General features: G+C 43.3%; 1 protein-coding gene across 1 annotated transcript; it reads right to left on the bottom strand.

The window, feature by feature from the left end:
• Positions 1 to 7,465: 7,465 nt before the first annotated feature.
• On the bottom strand, positions 7,466 to 13,112 carry CNRIP1 (cannabinoid receptor interacting protein 1). Its single transcript, XM_065739530.1, has 3 exons — positions 12,867 to 13,112; positions 12,011 to 12,155; positions 7,466 to 8,759 (listed from the first exon to the last, which is right to left on the bottom strand). Exons 1-3 carry the CDS (start codon positions 13,043 to 13,045, stop codon positions 8,595 to 8,597), a joined length of 489 nt encoding a protein of 162 aa, XP_065595602.1. The 5' UTR covers positions 13,046 to 13,112; the 3' UTR covers positions 7,466 to 8,594.
• Positions 13,113 to 14,711: the final 1,599 nt, after the last annotated feature.

Genomic DNA, 14,711 nt, shown 5'->3' with positions numbered 1-14,711 from the left:
AGCTTTATTATCTCACAGTGGTACTCTTTGCGTTTATTTTCTCTGCTTGCCTATTTGGCTTGAATTTAGGATTTAGGTAGAAAAATGTCTCTGAAGTCAGAAGTAAAAATCATGCAGATGATTAGAAAGAGCAGGGTGGGAAAAGAAAACCACTTAACTGGACATAGAACCAGCCCTAGACATCTCAGTCCTCGAGATCAACTGCTTTGGAATCGGCACAGCCGGAGCTGCAGTGGCTGATTTGAGGTACCGGGGGGGTTTTCGGGAGGTTCCTGTCTCACGGGAACCGAGTGAGAGCGGTGAGTCCCTTCAGCTGTTCTCGCGAGAGGCTGACGTGTCGTGGGCGTTGCCAGGGTAACGGCGCCCTCGCCCACATCCCTTAGCTCTGAAAAGGGCTCAGGGGGGGCTGCGACGTGTCACTGCCCACCAGGCACAGGGAGGAGCGCCTTACTGTGCTGCTGTAGGTGTGGGAGCTCGTGTGGCAGGGTGCAGGGTTACTGTCCCTTCTCTCTTGCAAATCCATCCTGTTTATTGCTGGTCTCTGTGTCTGCAGTGTTTGTTTGTTTGTGTTTTTTTCTTGTTTTGTTTCTTGTTTTTTTTTTTTTAATTTGTTTATTATTATTATTATCATTCATGTCTATATATTATTATTATTTAAAACTATTTATTTATTTTCAATATTTATTTATTTATTTTTATTCTTTTTTTTTTTTTGTGCCATGGTCTCTACTAGACAGAGGACTTGCCCTAAAAAGGCTGTGGCGACCCAGACAGAAGGTCTGCCTAGAAGTGTGGCTACACGGGTCTCTGGTTGCAAGGAGTTGCCAGAGCCAGCTGCTGCTGCTGGATGAGGGTGGCAAGCAGTTTTCCTGTGCGAGATGTGAGCAGGTGGAAGATCTGCTTAGCATGGTGGCAGAACTGAAAGAGGAGGTTGAGAGACTGAGGGCCATCAGGGACTGCGAGCGGGAGATTGACTGGTGGAGTAGCTCCCTCGAGCACCAGAGAGAAAGGTGCCGGGGAGATCCCCTGCAATTGGTGGTTGTCCCCGTTGGGCAGAAGGGGGGTATCTGAGGGATGGGGAGGGCTGGCAGAGAGTCCCTGCTCAGTACCATGGGCAGTCTCCCCCTCTGCCTCCCCCATGTCCCCAGGTCTCCCTAAGCAATCGGTTTGCAGCATTGGACGTTGAAGAGGAGATAAGGGGGGAGGTGCAGGAAGATTCCCCCAGGAGGTCACCAATGGCAAGGCAGTCGACTCCACGCATTGAGACTGCTGCTGCCAAGAAAGAAAGAAAGGTGATCGTAGTGGGCAAATCCCTTCTAAAGGGAACTGAGGGCCCCATTTGCAGACGGGACCCAAACCGCAGGGAAGTGTGCTGTCTCCCTGGGGCCCAGGTCAGGGACATAGCTAGAAGGGGATTTGAGGATTTGATACACCCCACTGACTATTATGCGTTATTCATAGTTCAGGCAGACTGCAATGAAATAACTCAGAGAAGTCTGTGAACTATGAAAAGAGATTTCAGGGGTTTAGGGCGATTAGTTCAAGGGGTGGGAGCACAAGTGGTGTTTGCTTCCATACCTTCTGGGGCGGTGAAGGACACGGAATGGGCTAGGAAAACACAGGTGATGAATAATTGGCTGAGAGGCTGGTGTAGAGACAGACACTTTGGATTTTTTGACCATGGGGCAGTGTACTCAGCTCCTGGCTTGTTGTCTGTTGATGGAATGCACCTGTCTCCAAAGGGGAAACGAATCCTAGCACAGGAGCTAGCTGGACTCATTGAGAGAGCTTTAAACTAGCTGTGACAGGGGAAGGGGATAAAACAGGGCTCACCAGTAAAGAGCCTAAGGAGGCTGTGCTGGAGAAAGGGGTGAGGCAGATGTCTCAGCTGGAGTGCATCTACACCAGTGCACACAGCATGGGCAATAAACAAGAGGAGCTTGAAGCCATTGTGAGGCAAGGTGGTTGAGGCACCATCCTTAGCGCTGTTCAAGAAGTGTTTAGATGAGGTGCTAAGGGATTTGATTTAGTAGTTTAGTGGGTAGGGATGGTGTTAGGAGGATGGTTGGACTAGATGATCTTGTAGGTCCTTTCCAACCTAATGTACCTATGAGCCTATTTCTATACAGTAAGACTGGAATTTGGCAGTACCTTAGATTTACCGGTTGGCAGGAGGCTATCATCATAGTCAAAATAGTATGTTTTGTGATTATCATCCCAACAGACTCATGGTCAGAGGATCAATGTCCAAATGGAAGCTAGTGATGAGTGATGTGCCTCAGGGTTCTGTACTGGGACTGATGCTCTTTAATGTCTTTATCAGTGACATCAGAGGTGTGATCAAGTGCATCCTCAGCAAATTTGTGGATAGCACCAAGATAGGTGGTTGCCCTTGGGGGATGGGTTGTCATTCAGATAGACATGAACAGACTGAGTAATGAGCTCAGGAGAGTCTTATGACATTCAGCAGAGCCAAGTGCAAGGTCTTGCTTCTAGGTCACTGCCAGTACAAGCTGGGGGATGTGAGGATAGAGCAAGGCCTTGCCAAAAAGAGCTTCATGGTACTGGTGGATGGCAGCTGGAACTGAGCCAGCAGTATGCCCTCACCACCCAGAGAGCCAACTGCACCCTGGGCTACATCCCAAGCAGTGTGGCCAGCAGGGTGATGGAGGGGATTTTGTCCTACTCTGAGACCTCACCTGGGGTACTGTGTCCAGATGTGGAGTTCTCAGTACAGGAGAGATGTGAATCTCCTGGACTGTGTCCAGAGAAGGGCCACAGAAATGGTCTCAAAGATGAATCACCTCCCTGCAAGGACAGGCTGAGAGAGCTGGGGCTGTGCTGAGAGAGCTGGAGAAGAGAAGGCACTGGGAGAACTGAGAGTGGCCTTTCAGTATCTAAAGGGGAGCTATAAGATGGAAAGGGTCAGTTATGACAGAACAAGGGGAAATGATTTCAAACTAAAAGAGGGGAGATTTAGATGAGATATAAGGAAGAAATTTTTTTTGCAGTAAGAGTGATGAGGCAGTGGAAGAGGTTGCCCAGGGAGGTGGTGGAAGCCCCGTCCCTGGAGACATTCGTGGTCAGACTGGACCAGACTCAGCACCTGATCTAGCTGCAGATATTCTTGTCCATTGCCAGGGAGTTGGCTTTTAAAGTTTCCTTCCAACTCAAACAGTGCAATGATTCTCTGATTATTGCATGCTACTTCCACTTTTCCAGCAGAAAAAGCTCTCTGAGTATCCCATTAAACTCATTATGATTCATTTCAAGCTTCTGAAAACATCTGGTCTCTGTAGCACACATCACAGCTTAACGTAGGCTTTGCTGTAGGCGTGGCCACAGTCATCTCCCTACCACCAGGACAGCACCTAACCTTGCAGTTACCATGCTGAGGAATGGCAGAAGGTCTATCTTAGCTCCAACACAGTCACATAATTCCTAATTGTGTTGCCTTCATTATCATCATTTGATAGTTTATTACTGCTTCTGTCAAGATTGTTCAAAAGCTGCAGAGTTTACTGAATGGAGGCACAGGGCTCTTCCTTACTGCTTGAGGTAGAGTGGTCATGTGTGTTTTCTGGTGGGGTGGGGAACAAAGTCCTTGCTGATAACATCTCAATCCTGACATACACAAAGGCTTCAGGCTTATTTGTCAAAACACAGATGTGTTTTGGTTTGTTTTTTCAGCATTTAAGATTTTTTGGCACCAATATTGATGGAAAAGATGGTATTGCTAGCTACATTGCTGATGGGTGTTTGTATCTGTTTACTCACATCACTTTTTCCAACACTGTAATGGTAGATGCTGTGGGATTTCCACCAGTGAACATCAGCAGTGCTTTCTGTAGCCCATCTTCACTTTATTTTTCTGATTTTCTTCATGTGCTACAGTTGGAATACATTCTGATTAGTCTCTGTGAATTTCTTGTGTGAAGTGGCAGAAAAGGATATATGTAATGTACAAGGTTGCTCATGGGATTGTCCTTCCTGAGTGTACAGAAATGATGTGTGTCAATTAATAAAAGAAATAATAATAATAACCACAACAATTTGAGACAGAAACATGGAAAACAGAAAAATACAGAGAGGATTAGCTTGGCTTTTACTGGGTTGATGCAGCTTTGTTTAAGGCCAAAAACCAGATCTCACAGGGATTTGAAGCCTTTAATATTGGCCTCAGGAAGAGAGGGGAAACAAAGCAGTCCAAGGAATGCTGGCAATATCTGCCAAGCATGCAGGAAGGCCTGTGGGCAGGAACATCCATCTCCCCAGCCAAAATCAGGGTTAGCTGCACTGAGAGGACTTTCCAGTCATCCCTTGTGAGCTCTGTAGGAGTAAGGGAAAATAAGAACGCTGTGAGACTGATGCTGCTTTTTTGTGCTTCAGGGTTGGCACAGCTATTAGAGCACTATTGCATTTTGAAAGCCATGGAGCATGTTTCACATCTCAGAGAAAGGTTAGTATTTAAAGCTGTGCCCTTTTCTTGGTTGATCAAAGATGTATATTGAAGCTCTAGAAAAAAACTGTTCAGAAATAGTGCATGGTTCAAAACTTTACATAGCACATTAGGCAAGTGCTGTTGAAGAACTGGCAACCAAACTCTGACGTGTAAACACTTCGCTCTGCAAGACTTAGCTCTGTTGTACAGAAGTTCCATACTTATCTCCTATAGGAAGAATGGAACAAATGAGTTTTCTGAAACAGAACCCTGTGAAGCCTCAATAACGTGTTAGTTCATCAGTATTGGTTTTCAGATACAGCAAGATGGTATGAAGTATCTGAAGCCCACGGTAGTTGTGCTAAACACAAAACTATACAGATTCTCTATGCCAGATTGCAACTATTGTTATTGTAATAAGTCATGACTGATAATTTGCTCTTGGATCCTTTTACTCAGCAGTCTGGAAGTGTTAACTGCTACCTAAGTATAGATTAAAAAGTAACTATCTCCAAGTTAGTTTCAGTCTTCCTTATGAAAGTGAAAGCTGGAAACATTCATGGAAACACAAGGGATGAAAAAAAAATCTTAAAGGCTTTAATGCATAAAATCTTCAGGCAGTGCTTTGTGGTTTCAGCTGGATTGGCACATTATCAGCACTTCATGACAATGTGTTGGAAAAATATCAAAATATATTTAAGCTTAGCATATTGTGTCCTGTTCTGAGTTCTGGAGTTTCTCTCTGAGAATGGAAATACTAATTAGAAAAAGGTGTGTAAAGAACAAACTTGTCTAGGGATTAAATGCTGCTGATGGAATAATGCATCAAACTGTCAGAGTAACATCTGCTTTATTAGATTCCCCACAAGCTCAACGAGTATTTGCTAGAGCTCTCCTGCATGAGAGACATTCAGAACACTACTGTATGAATATATATATATTTTAAAGATAGGAATGAAGAGAGACTGTAATGCCATATTCCCTCATACTTAAATGTCATCTAGAGGAGAAGAAAATAACAGCTGCTATATAGTACTTACACATTCCCTAAAATAAGCAGGTGAGCATCCTTTATCCTTTTTATCACTGCCACTGTCTGTAAAAGGAGGGCTGAAGTTCTGGTCAGCAAAATTCAGCTTCAGGATATGGAATCTGCAAGATACTGTTGGTTGGTGCGTTCTCTCTCTCCTTTGAAAGCTACTCTACATACAGGCTCTTTCAATTACCCTCTGATCTGGATTTCATCTGTCTTGCTAGGACATAAGAGCTGCCCTGTTTGCCATTGATGTACATGTGAGAATTTGACTGGGAAAGGTGAGCCTCTGCTTCCCAGTTAACAGCCCTCCCATGTCAGGATAGGCTGCCCTTATTCACTGTAACATTTCTCAAATGCTGGAGAGCTCAGAGACTGTGAGCCAGGGACTTCAAAGAAGCTGAACTCCAGGTAGTGGTCTGACTTACACATTTTACATTTACCAGAATGAAAAATTCTGTTAAATTATATATCTGTCAACGGTGTATGGGCAGGTTCGGCCCAGTTCTGTGACAATTGGTGTGGGGGACCCACGCCCCGGGGAAGGGGGAAAGGGAAAAGGGAAATGGGCCTAGAAACAAAACAGTGGCAACGATCTGAGGAGGGGAGGAAAGCTAATATACAAAATAAGATATTGGAAAGCAAAATAAAACAATGTAATACAATTAGAATTAAAGCTAATAAATCAAATAAAATGAGCAAGAGAGGGTGTCCGATAAACCAAAGGCCTTACGCTAACGCTGAAGGCGGAGGGCAGCGAGCACCCACTGCTGAGTCGATCCCAAAGGAAGGAGAGTGTTCCGTGACCGCAGACGGTTTTTATCTTTCCCTCTGAGCGTAAACATGTAAAAACGCGAAGCATCACAAAGTCCTTTGGGGAATGTAGTTCTTCTTCTCTTCTGAGACAGGTATACCTGGAACTATTGATGATCCACGGAGCTGGAGCGTTAATTCTTTAACTCCAAATGCACTACATGATGTTATGATGTGGAATGCCAGTACCAAAAATCATAAAAACATGGCAATATCAAACATATATTTCATGCTGATGTGCTTCTTTCACATATACAGTATGTATGTATAATAAAGTACAATAATTTTTGCAGAAGAAACAGTGTTTTAGTAGTGCAGAAGTGGAACTGTTTAACAGCTGGAAATTTGATATTATTAAAACCTCCATTGCCTGGATATTTTCACTCAGGAGCTGGCAAAACCACTTCCATCCAAAATACAGCTTTCATCTGAATTTGATGTTCAGTTTTTTCATTCTGAAGAGTTCTTCACCTAGTCTGGGAAAAGTCTAAGGAATATCATAGCAAAGAAGTCCTTAGCAATGAAGTTTGCCTTTGTGGTGCTGCCCTGGAGCGGAGATGCAGCTGACTTGGTCCCTGCTCCAGTACTGTGTTACATCAGTACAGTGGTCAGCCTTTTTTTTGTGTATAGAAATCTACAAGCAGTCTAATATCTTTGTTAAGAATTCAGTGGAAGAAAATATTCGTATTTCATTTTTGTCCTGAATTTCAACTTGCTACAGAGTTAATGCAACAAAATGCTGTTGAATTTTTTCCATAATCTCTACTCTGCATTATCACTTTTCTGACCTGCATTCTAGCAGGTTGGATCTGGATTTCCTAGAAAGAGCAGCTGTGGGATCTGAATGTGATGTGCTTCAGGCTGTATTTTCAGAAAGCAATGAATATGTACTCTCTGCTGACTCTTTAAAATGACCACTTCTATTTTCTGTTCATTTAGATGATCACACAACAAAAACTGTTGAAGTCCTTTATTACAAAGATCAAAAGTCATGGTTACCATTTACATACACAATTTACAAATTATTCATAAAGGGAATAACAGATATGCAAGAACCGACAGCTTACTTTAGCACAAGTAGGAGATGGGACAGTATCGTTGTTTTCCTGGTTAATTTTCTGAAATAAAATGTCTTTGCTTTGTTGTGTTTTTTTTTTTGTTTTTTTTTTTTGTTTGTTTTTTGTTTTTGTATTGTTATTGTTATCTGTATGTGTTAAACACTGACCTAGTGTTTAGGTAGCACCTTTAGTTGTCTCTGTTCATGTAATGACATGCTTTTCTTCATTTGAAAGAGCACAGTGCATGCAGTAACGTGCACTGAGATTTGTATTTTTGTTACAATGCTGAGTTTTTGTTGTTTGGAAATCCTATAGATTTTGTTATAATGCAATGGTCAGGCTTAACAAAGCTGATTTGTGAGATTTCACTGGTTAGAGCAATGTTTCATTCAAACAAAACTGGAGATTATTATAAAAACTCTTATTTTAAGAACTAAATTAAGAATGACTGCTGTATCCCTCAGTAAGTCTACATGATCTTAACACAGATGCTAGCCATGCTGTTAGATGTCTTCAATTCCACAACTGATTTATTGCTTTTCTTTCATTTGGGTTAGTGTGTTTTATACCATTTCCTAAAGCTATTTCAGAGACTGGAAAACTTAACATCAAAGAATGCTGATTTACCAAATCTCATAGAACAGGATATTTATCACAGGGTACCTTACAGCACTCAACAAAAAGGAAAGTGAATTTCGGAGTCCCTTGATATTGCACAATGTCAACAATGTAGTAGCTGCCATTTGTCTAAACCTACAGATATCCATAATTCACACTTTTTTGCTGTCCACTGGGATGATGTGTAGACAAAATTATTGGAGGAGCACACTGATGAAGGAGCAAACAAATCTAGATATGGAAATCACCAATGTGATTTGCATCCAAATTTTAAGCAATAAAGAGAAACACTTCACAAAGGTTTTCACATCTAATGGATCTGTTTAGTCATCGAAATAATTATGGTAGTATTATGATGGTATGACTTTCTACTCAGGAATCAAATATTCTTCACCACAAAGCCTACAGTATTCCCAAGGTATAGATAAAGACTGTTGCAGATGCCATGGTAAACTTGAAATATAGTAATAGGCAAAGACTTTAGTGGCACCACCTGTACATACAACTGAGTTACTGGAACCTTATGGAACAAAGCATCATTGCAGCATGCCTTTGACAAGGCTTCTTGCTGGTTTAAAAAAGTAGATTTTTCTTGAAGGAGATTGTCCAGCAGTATTGGCTTAACTTCTTTTCAGTGGAAGGTCTCTTTATTGATCCACATAAGACTCCGTGTTTCATTCGGTTTGCATTCATACTCAATACTGCCAAAGCTGTTTCCCCATTGGCAGTGATCCCGTTTGTGGTAGTTGTAGAATTTGACTTGCCAGACTGTTTCAAACACACCAATGTCATTAAACTGTGAGGAAAAGGGAGTATCAGTGTTAATAAGCTCTTTTTTTTTCTTCTTCTAATGAAAAACTTGGAAGTTTTTCATTCAACATGAAGTTGGAACAGAAAAAAGTTGATGTATGGGTTATTGTTCCTCAAGTCAACAAATCAGAGATCTGTAAAACCTACTCTAGCTGCAATGAAGTCTTTTATACTTCGATATGCATAAAACATGAAGGATCAGATTATCCATTTACTGCCCTCTTGCATTTATTCATAGTCTGGTAAAGGCAAGGGAGTAAAAATGTTCAGCTTCCCATATGGGTAAGTGTTATGTATTACATGAATCAAAGCTAAAATCCCTCTCAGGATAACAGAGGAGTGGTGGCTTGTTGAGCTCAAATTGGCTTAGAGATACTATACATCACATAGCAGAGATCTGTAGTGATCTAGGTTACCACTTCAACTCTATACCATATCCAGAGGCTGCAGTGTGAATTGGGAAGAAAGCTTGTTTTGATCATTCTGAAATATTTAATGTCCCCATGTTTTTTAAAGCAGTGATTGAGACATTTTTTCCTTTTAAATATTTCCATCACTCAGTCTGACATCTTCTTCACTTGACTCTTCCATTCCCATCACGACATCTGGAAGATGACCTTTAATCATCCAGCTAGAACAATCACGCTTACAAAGAGAGTATGAAAGCTCTTTTATACAGTGACTCTTAGTTAGAACAACCATTTATACTTAGTTTTCTCAGAATGGACATTGCTTGGAAACTCTCCCCAGCCCACATTATTTTCTTAAATTTAGCCTGACAGCAGCAGGAGTTACTCTGTGCTGTCAGTGGAAGATTTTTGTTTGGTTCCAGTTGAAAGTAGTTGCAACTCAAAGGTGTAGCTGAAGTGTTTCTGCCATTTTGATTTCATGAAGAAAAGAGTCAGAGGTGCAAGCTATTTTTCTTTATGACCCTCTGCTAAACTCCTCTAATGGTAATCCTGATACCAATTATAAGATAGTAAAGGTTAAGCACGTTGAATATTGCTGTGTACAGTCTGCATCAAGAAACCTTTAGTAGAGAAGAGCATCAACCACAGCTGTCTAGAAAGTGAGGAAGAAAAAATGATCCAGAAGAAAATATGTTTCTGATAGTATTTGTAGAAGATGATAAGATACAAGAGCAGTGTTGTATTTCATTAATGTATAGAAAATTCTGAATTTCAGAAAGAGATGAAGGAAGGAAGCTAAAAAATAGTTGTTTTCCTCTGGTGACCCAGTTTGCTAATCTACTCTGAGTGGTTTGTCTGACTTTCGTGGATTTCCACAAGGAAAGAATTAATTGCAAAGCTTTTCTACTACCATGTTCTGCTCTGCCCAGTACTTGCACATGCACCAACTCTGTGGCATAATGAGGAGTATTCTGCATCCTCAGAGCCTCCTATCACACCATGGCTCTTCTACAGGGCCAGCATATGGCCTTCCCCAGGGAAGATGGATGGCCCTACTCTTTGAATGTTAGATTTAGTGCTATAGGCACTCTGAAATTGTGTGATGTTTGTTAGGAGAATATAGGTCTGGCTTCCCTATTCAATCTTAACCTGACCTGACCAAGAATAAAATGAGACCCAAAGAAAGGTTTCTAACTTAGTTTACACCATTTGCTGGACAGTTTAGAGTTTTCCAGATAGTGAGCATATGTGAGCAGTCAGGTAACAGAAACACATTCTCAGAACAGACAGGAAATAAATGCATTAATGTCTTTTAGGCATTAGCAAAATGGATTTGATGTCAGGACTGACCTCCCAGTCTATTTCTAATGCAAGTTCAGGCTTTAAGCCTTAGAGTCCTTTTCTGCCTAGGATACATCAATATCCTGCCTGTTACAGAAAAAGAAGTAGAGGCAGAAGTTCCTCCTCGTTGAAGGAAATAGGAAAATGTAATGCTGTACACTATTCTGAAGATTCGGGAAGTAGGCATTAGCAGTTCTTGAAATTGGATGTCTCTGGCTTGTTCCCTAAATCTGTCATAGCTCTAGCTAAGCAGATAAATAACAAGTTAACCATGAAAATCCTGGTTGAGTTGCATATATTTAAAAGTATCAGTTATGGACACCTAAGTCTGTACTTAGAACCCATCTGTCAAGATGAAATACTAGGAGAAGTTGAGAACTTGCTTAGCACTTGCAAATCCTGATAACTACATGGTTAAAAGGATATGATTTGTAAAGCTACTGTTTGATCAAATACTGTAGCTGCTCATTCTGATCTATAAAAAACAGCTAGGAGCTTGTGTTTGAAAACCAGGCCCTCCTTGCATTACTTAAAATTACTCCATTTGTGGTATCTGTTATAAGTTACTCATGCTGTAATGATCAGAAAATTCAAATTAAGACTGTACAGTTCTGATTCTGAAGGGGATTCCATACAAAATGGTGATTCCAGAAGAAGAAAAACAAACAGTAAAGATACCCGATTCAGATGAAATCCTGACTGGACTGAGCAAATCTGAGAAAAAGCTGAAATCTGTCAGGCTTGGAAAACTTGGCAAGGTCCTAAACTTGTGTAAGTTGGAGTAGACCTTTAGGAGAGCTTCAGCTGACGATGGCTTACTTCTGTTTTTACTTTTTGTGACAGGAGCTACAGAATAAACAGCATACATATTCCTCACAACTGTAATAGAAGGGGGGAGGGAGACAATGACAGACAAAGCAAAATCTCCCTCTTGCATGTGTTCTCCCACATCTACTCACATTGATGCTTTCAGCCTCTGGCAGGCCTTTAGGCATCCTGCCCCTGACAGGTTAGAGGGGTGAGTAGGCACTCCTAGTGCTTTTGGGGCATGCTCAATTCCGAAAAGGCTTGCAGTGCAGGCAGGCTAAAGAGGGGTCTCTGTATTCCGAGGCATGGGGGCTGCATTCCAATCCTGGGATCTTGATGGCAGTTTCTGGTCTGTGAAATCCTCTTATAGAAGAGGTGGGAGGTTCTGCTCCCATTCCTTTTTCCTGCAGCATCCCAGAGAGCTATGCAGGTCTCTACAAATCCCCCTAGTACTTCCTGGCTCCTGCTGCTTTCATGGCTTCCCCTAAGGAAGCAGAGATTGTGTTTTCCCCCTGGGATCTAACTAGCAGTCACAGTGTTCCAAAGCAAAGAGGAGGGCAGCAGCTGTGGACAGGCTTTGCCCTGGAACATTTCACCTCCATGCTTTCCTTTATAGGTGTCAACCCTCTACTGCCCTCTGCCTTTCCATGCTGGGCTCCTGCTGCAGAGGACTACCTACCTGCATGTTGACCTGGATGGGCTGTCTCTCCCCACTCTTGGTGTGGGGGACCCCTTCTGTGTCGTAGATCCCTGTGTATGAGGCCACCTGTGCATCCCTCGATTTCTCCTCCAGTGGGACATTGACCCCCCCGATGCCCATCGTCCTGCAAAGAGATGGGATGCATCCTTTCAGCAATCCTGCAAGCCCCCTTCCTAGCAGCTTGGAGCCAGCAGGTGGGCTTACATCCTGGCAGCCTCTGTGCTGGGGATGCTTCAGGGATTTTAGCAGGCCTCCAGCTGCTGCTGACTCACTGGGGCTCCTGAAAAATGTCAGGAATAGTAGGGCTCAGCAGTCAACCAAGGAAGGTGTAGAAAGGGAAGGAAAGAGGGTGGCAGGGGGGATGGAAGAGATATGATCCTCAGTAGCTAGGGAGTGGTTAGCTGAATCCCTTCTCCAGAGCTGTCCTCCAGCCAGAGTCATTTTCCCATCTGCATCCTCCCTGCTCCAGTCTCTGCTTTGCCATGGCTTGGACAGGGGAGCATCCCCAGCTTGCAGGTCTGGAGGGGATCTCTGCCTTGAGGATGGAGGGAGAAAAGGAGCTGCACCTTAAAGACCCTCAGGGGAGGTGGAGAATGGAGAGAGAAGGAAGCAGCTTTTAAAGGCAGCCTCTCCCAAGCTGGGCTCGCATGCTGGCTGGGCAAAGCAACGGGAACAGCTGGCCGGGGACCTGGAAACAGCAAAGCAGAAGGGCGGGGAGGGAGAAATGACGGAAACCTCACGCTGTCAGTCTGCCAGGAAAAAATATTAAACCTCTAAAAATAAAGGCAGCGGGAAAGGGAGGGCTGTGGGGCCACGATGGAGAGGATGCACTTACGTGGCCTGCACGGTGCCGGGCCGGAGGGCCACCTCAATCTTGTACTTAGCCCCGGTGAGCAGCTTGATGGTGCGGTTCTGGCCGAAGCGCTGCCCGTCCACCTTGAAGTACACCGCCCCGTCGTTGGGCTGGATTTTGAGGGAAACGCTGATTTTCACGAGGCTGGGGATGTCAACCATCGCGCGGCTGCGGGGTCTGCGCCCGTCTCACCCCCTCCGGGGAAGGCGGCCAGCAGAGGAGACTGAGACGGCGAGGGAGAGGAAGAGGAGGGGGGAGGAGGAAGAGGAGGGGCTGCCAGATCCAAGCCAGCCCAGCCCTTACCAAAACCAGCGGCTGATATGTTTGTTTTTCCCTCCCCCACTAATCACGGCTCGGCATCTGTGCGGCGGATCTTCCCTCCGTCTCTCCGTTTGGGGGACATCTGCAGCTACTCAGATCGCCGCGGGTTTCCAGGGAGTAAATCCGGCCTCGGTTATGGCAGCCTTAATCCCGCCGTCCTCCCCGGGCCGGACCGGGCGGGGCGGTTCAGCACCACGGGTGCGGACAGCAGTGCAATTCGGGCACGATCTCTGCGGGCACCTTCCCTTGTTGCCTTATCCCAACTCTCGTATTTTCGCAGGAAAAAAAAAAAAAAAACCCTCAACCAGACAACATATATATACAATTTTTTACTTTATGACTGTTGATGATTTCACTAGGAAAATTTCACAGCTAGTTCATCTATATACTGCACTAGGCCTGTACTTCTCTTTGTTCTTCTAGAGCTGGGATGTGCGTGTGGTGGTAAAATGTAATACTGCTAGGGCAAATGGACGATCTGACATTACCCTGCTGCTTCTCTTTGTGCATGCAAGTTATTAGTCAATTCATTTAATTGTGAACAGTGAGCAAAAGCATTGATATTGCTGAAAACTTTTGCAACCTTACTATATTTGCCTTAATTATGTATCTGGATAGGAATAGGCTTTGTATTTCATTCAGCCAGCAGCCAACAAAAAAAAGAGCAGAGCATGATCCCTACATCTCACAACTGTGTGTATAATAAGCTCTGTAAGTAATATCCCATCTTTGATAGCAGTTACTGGTAGCAGGGACTGTCACAGAGGGAAGTTGTTACATGATGCAACCATTGCTCCTCCCACTGAACAGACAGCAGTGAAATACTCAAACCAAACCAAAAACAATTTGGTGAGGTAGCAGCATTATCAACATTAGTATATAAGCGTAATGTTAAGGGCTTGATGAGTCACCTAAAATTCTTGTACTGCTGAAGGATCAAAAAGTAGTTACATTTAATCATGTAGTAAATTCCAGGAGCACCTCATCCAGCAGTGAGGGCCAACATCTGATCACGAACCATACACTGAACTCCATAGATTTGTTGCCTGCCTAACTTAAAAATCCTCAAGAGCAGGCACCAGAAGTTAGGTAAAGTGAATTCTTCCAATTCTCCAACCATTGTCTAAACCAACGGTGAATAATCTTGAAAATATATTGGAAGTTGTCAGTCAAGTAGCTTGTGTTCAGATAAGGAAGCATTTACTATACTTAGACAAATATCTCATAAGCTTATGGCTGCAAAAAAGACCATGTGTGCATTTTTCCTCTTCTTGTTTGATCACTGCCAAGGACTTCCCTTTTTCCATTATATTCTGCTGAGAATTGCTGTACTTTGTGGCTTGTTGAAAATTTCACTTGCATCAATTCCCACTTCTATGAGTTTAAACATAATTCAGTAAGAAACCACAGAGACCTTACACATGGAGAACCTGATAACATCACTTAAATTGGTGTGAAGAATAATGGCCATTGCCAGGGATCAGTTTTACTCCTCTCATGAGCCAG

This window comes from Cyrtonyx montezumae, unplaced genomic scaffold (assembly GCF_038088225.1).
Source record: "Cyrtonyx montezumae isolate F1298 unplaced genomic scaffold, pur_monq_1.0 scaffold_24, whole genome shotgun sequence".
NCBI lineage: Eukaryota > Metazoa > Chordata > Aves > Galliformes > Odontophoridae > Cyrtonyx > Cyrtonyx montezumae.
This window is presented reverse-complemented; position numbering and strand designations above follow the sequence as displayed.

Coding starts and splice junctions, on each gene's coding strand:
- CNRIP1 (XM_065739530.1), bottom strand. CDS start 13,045: ATGGTTGACATCCCCAGCCTCGTGAAAATCAGCGTTTCCCTCAAAATC. Junction 12,156..12,866: donor CCCGGCACCGTGCAGGCCAC/GTAAGTGCATCC, acceptor ATCTCTTTGCAG/GACGATGGGCATCGGGGGGG. Junction 8,760..12,010: donor CCATCCAGGTCAACATGCAG/GTAGGTAGTCCT, acceptor TTTTCCTCACAG/TTTAATGACATTGGTGTGTT.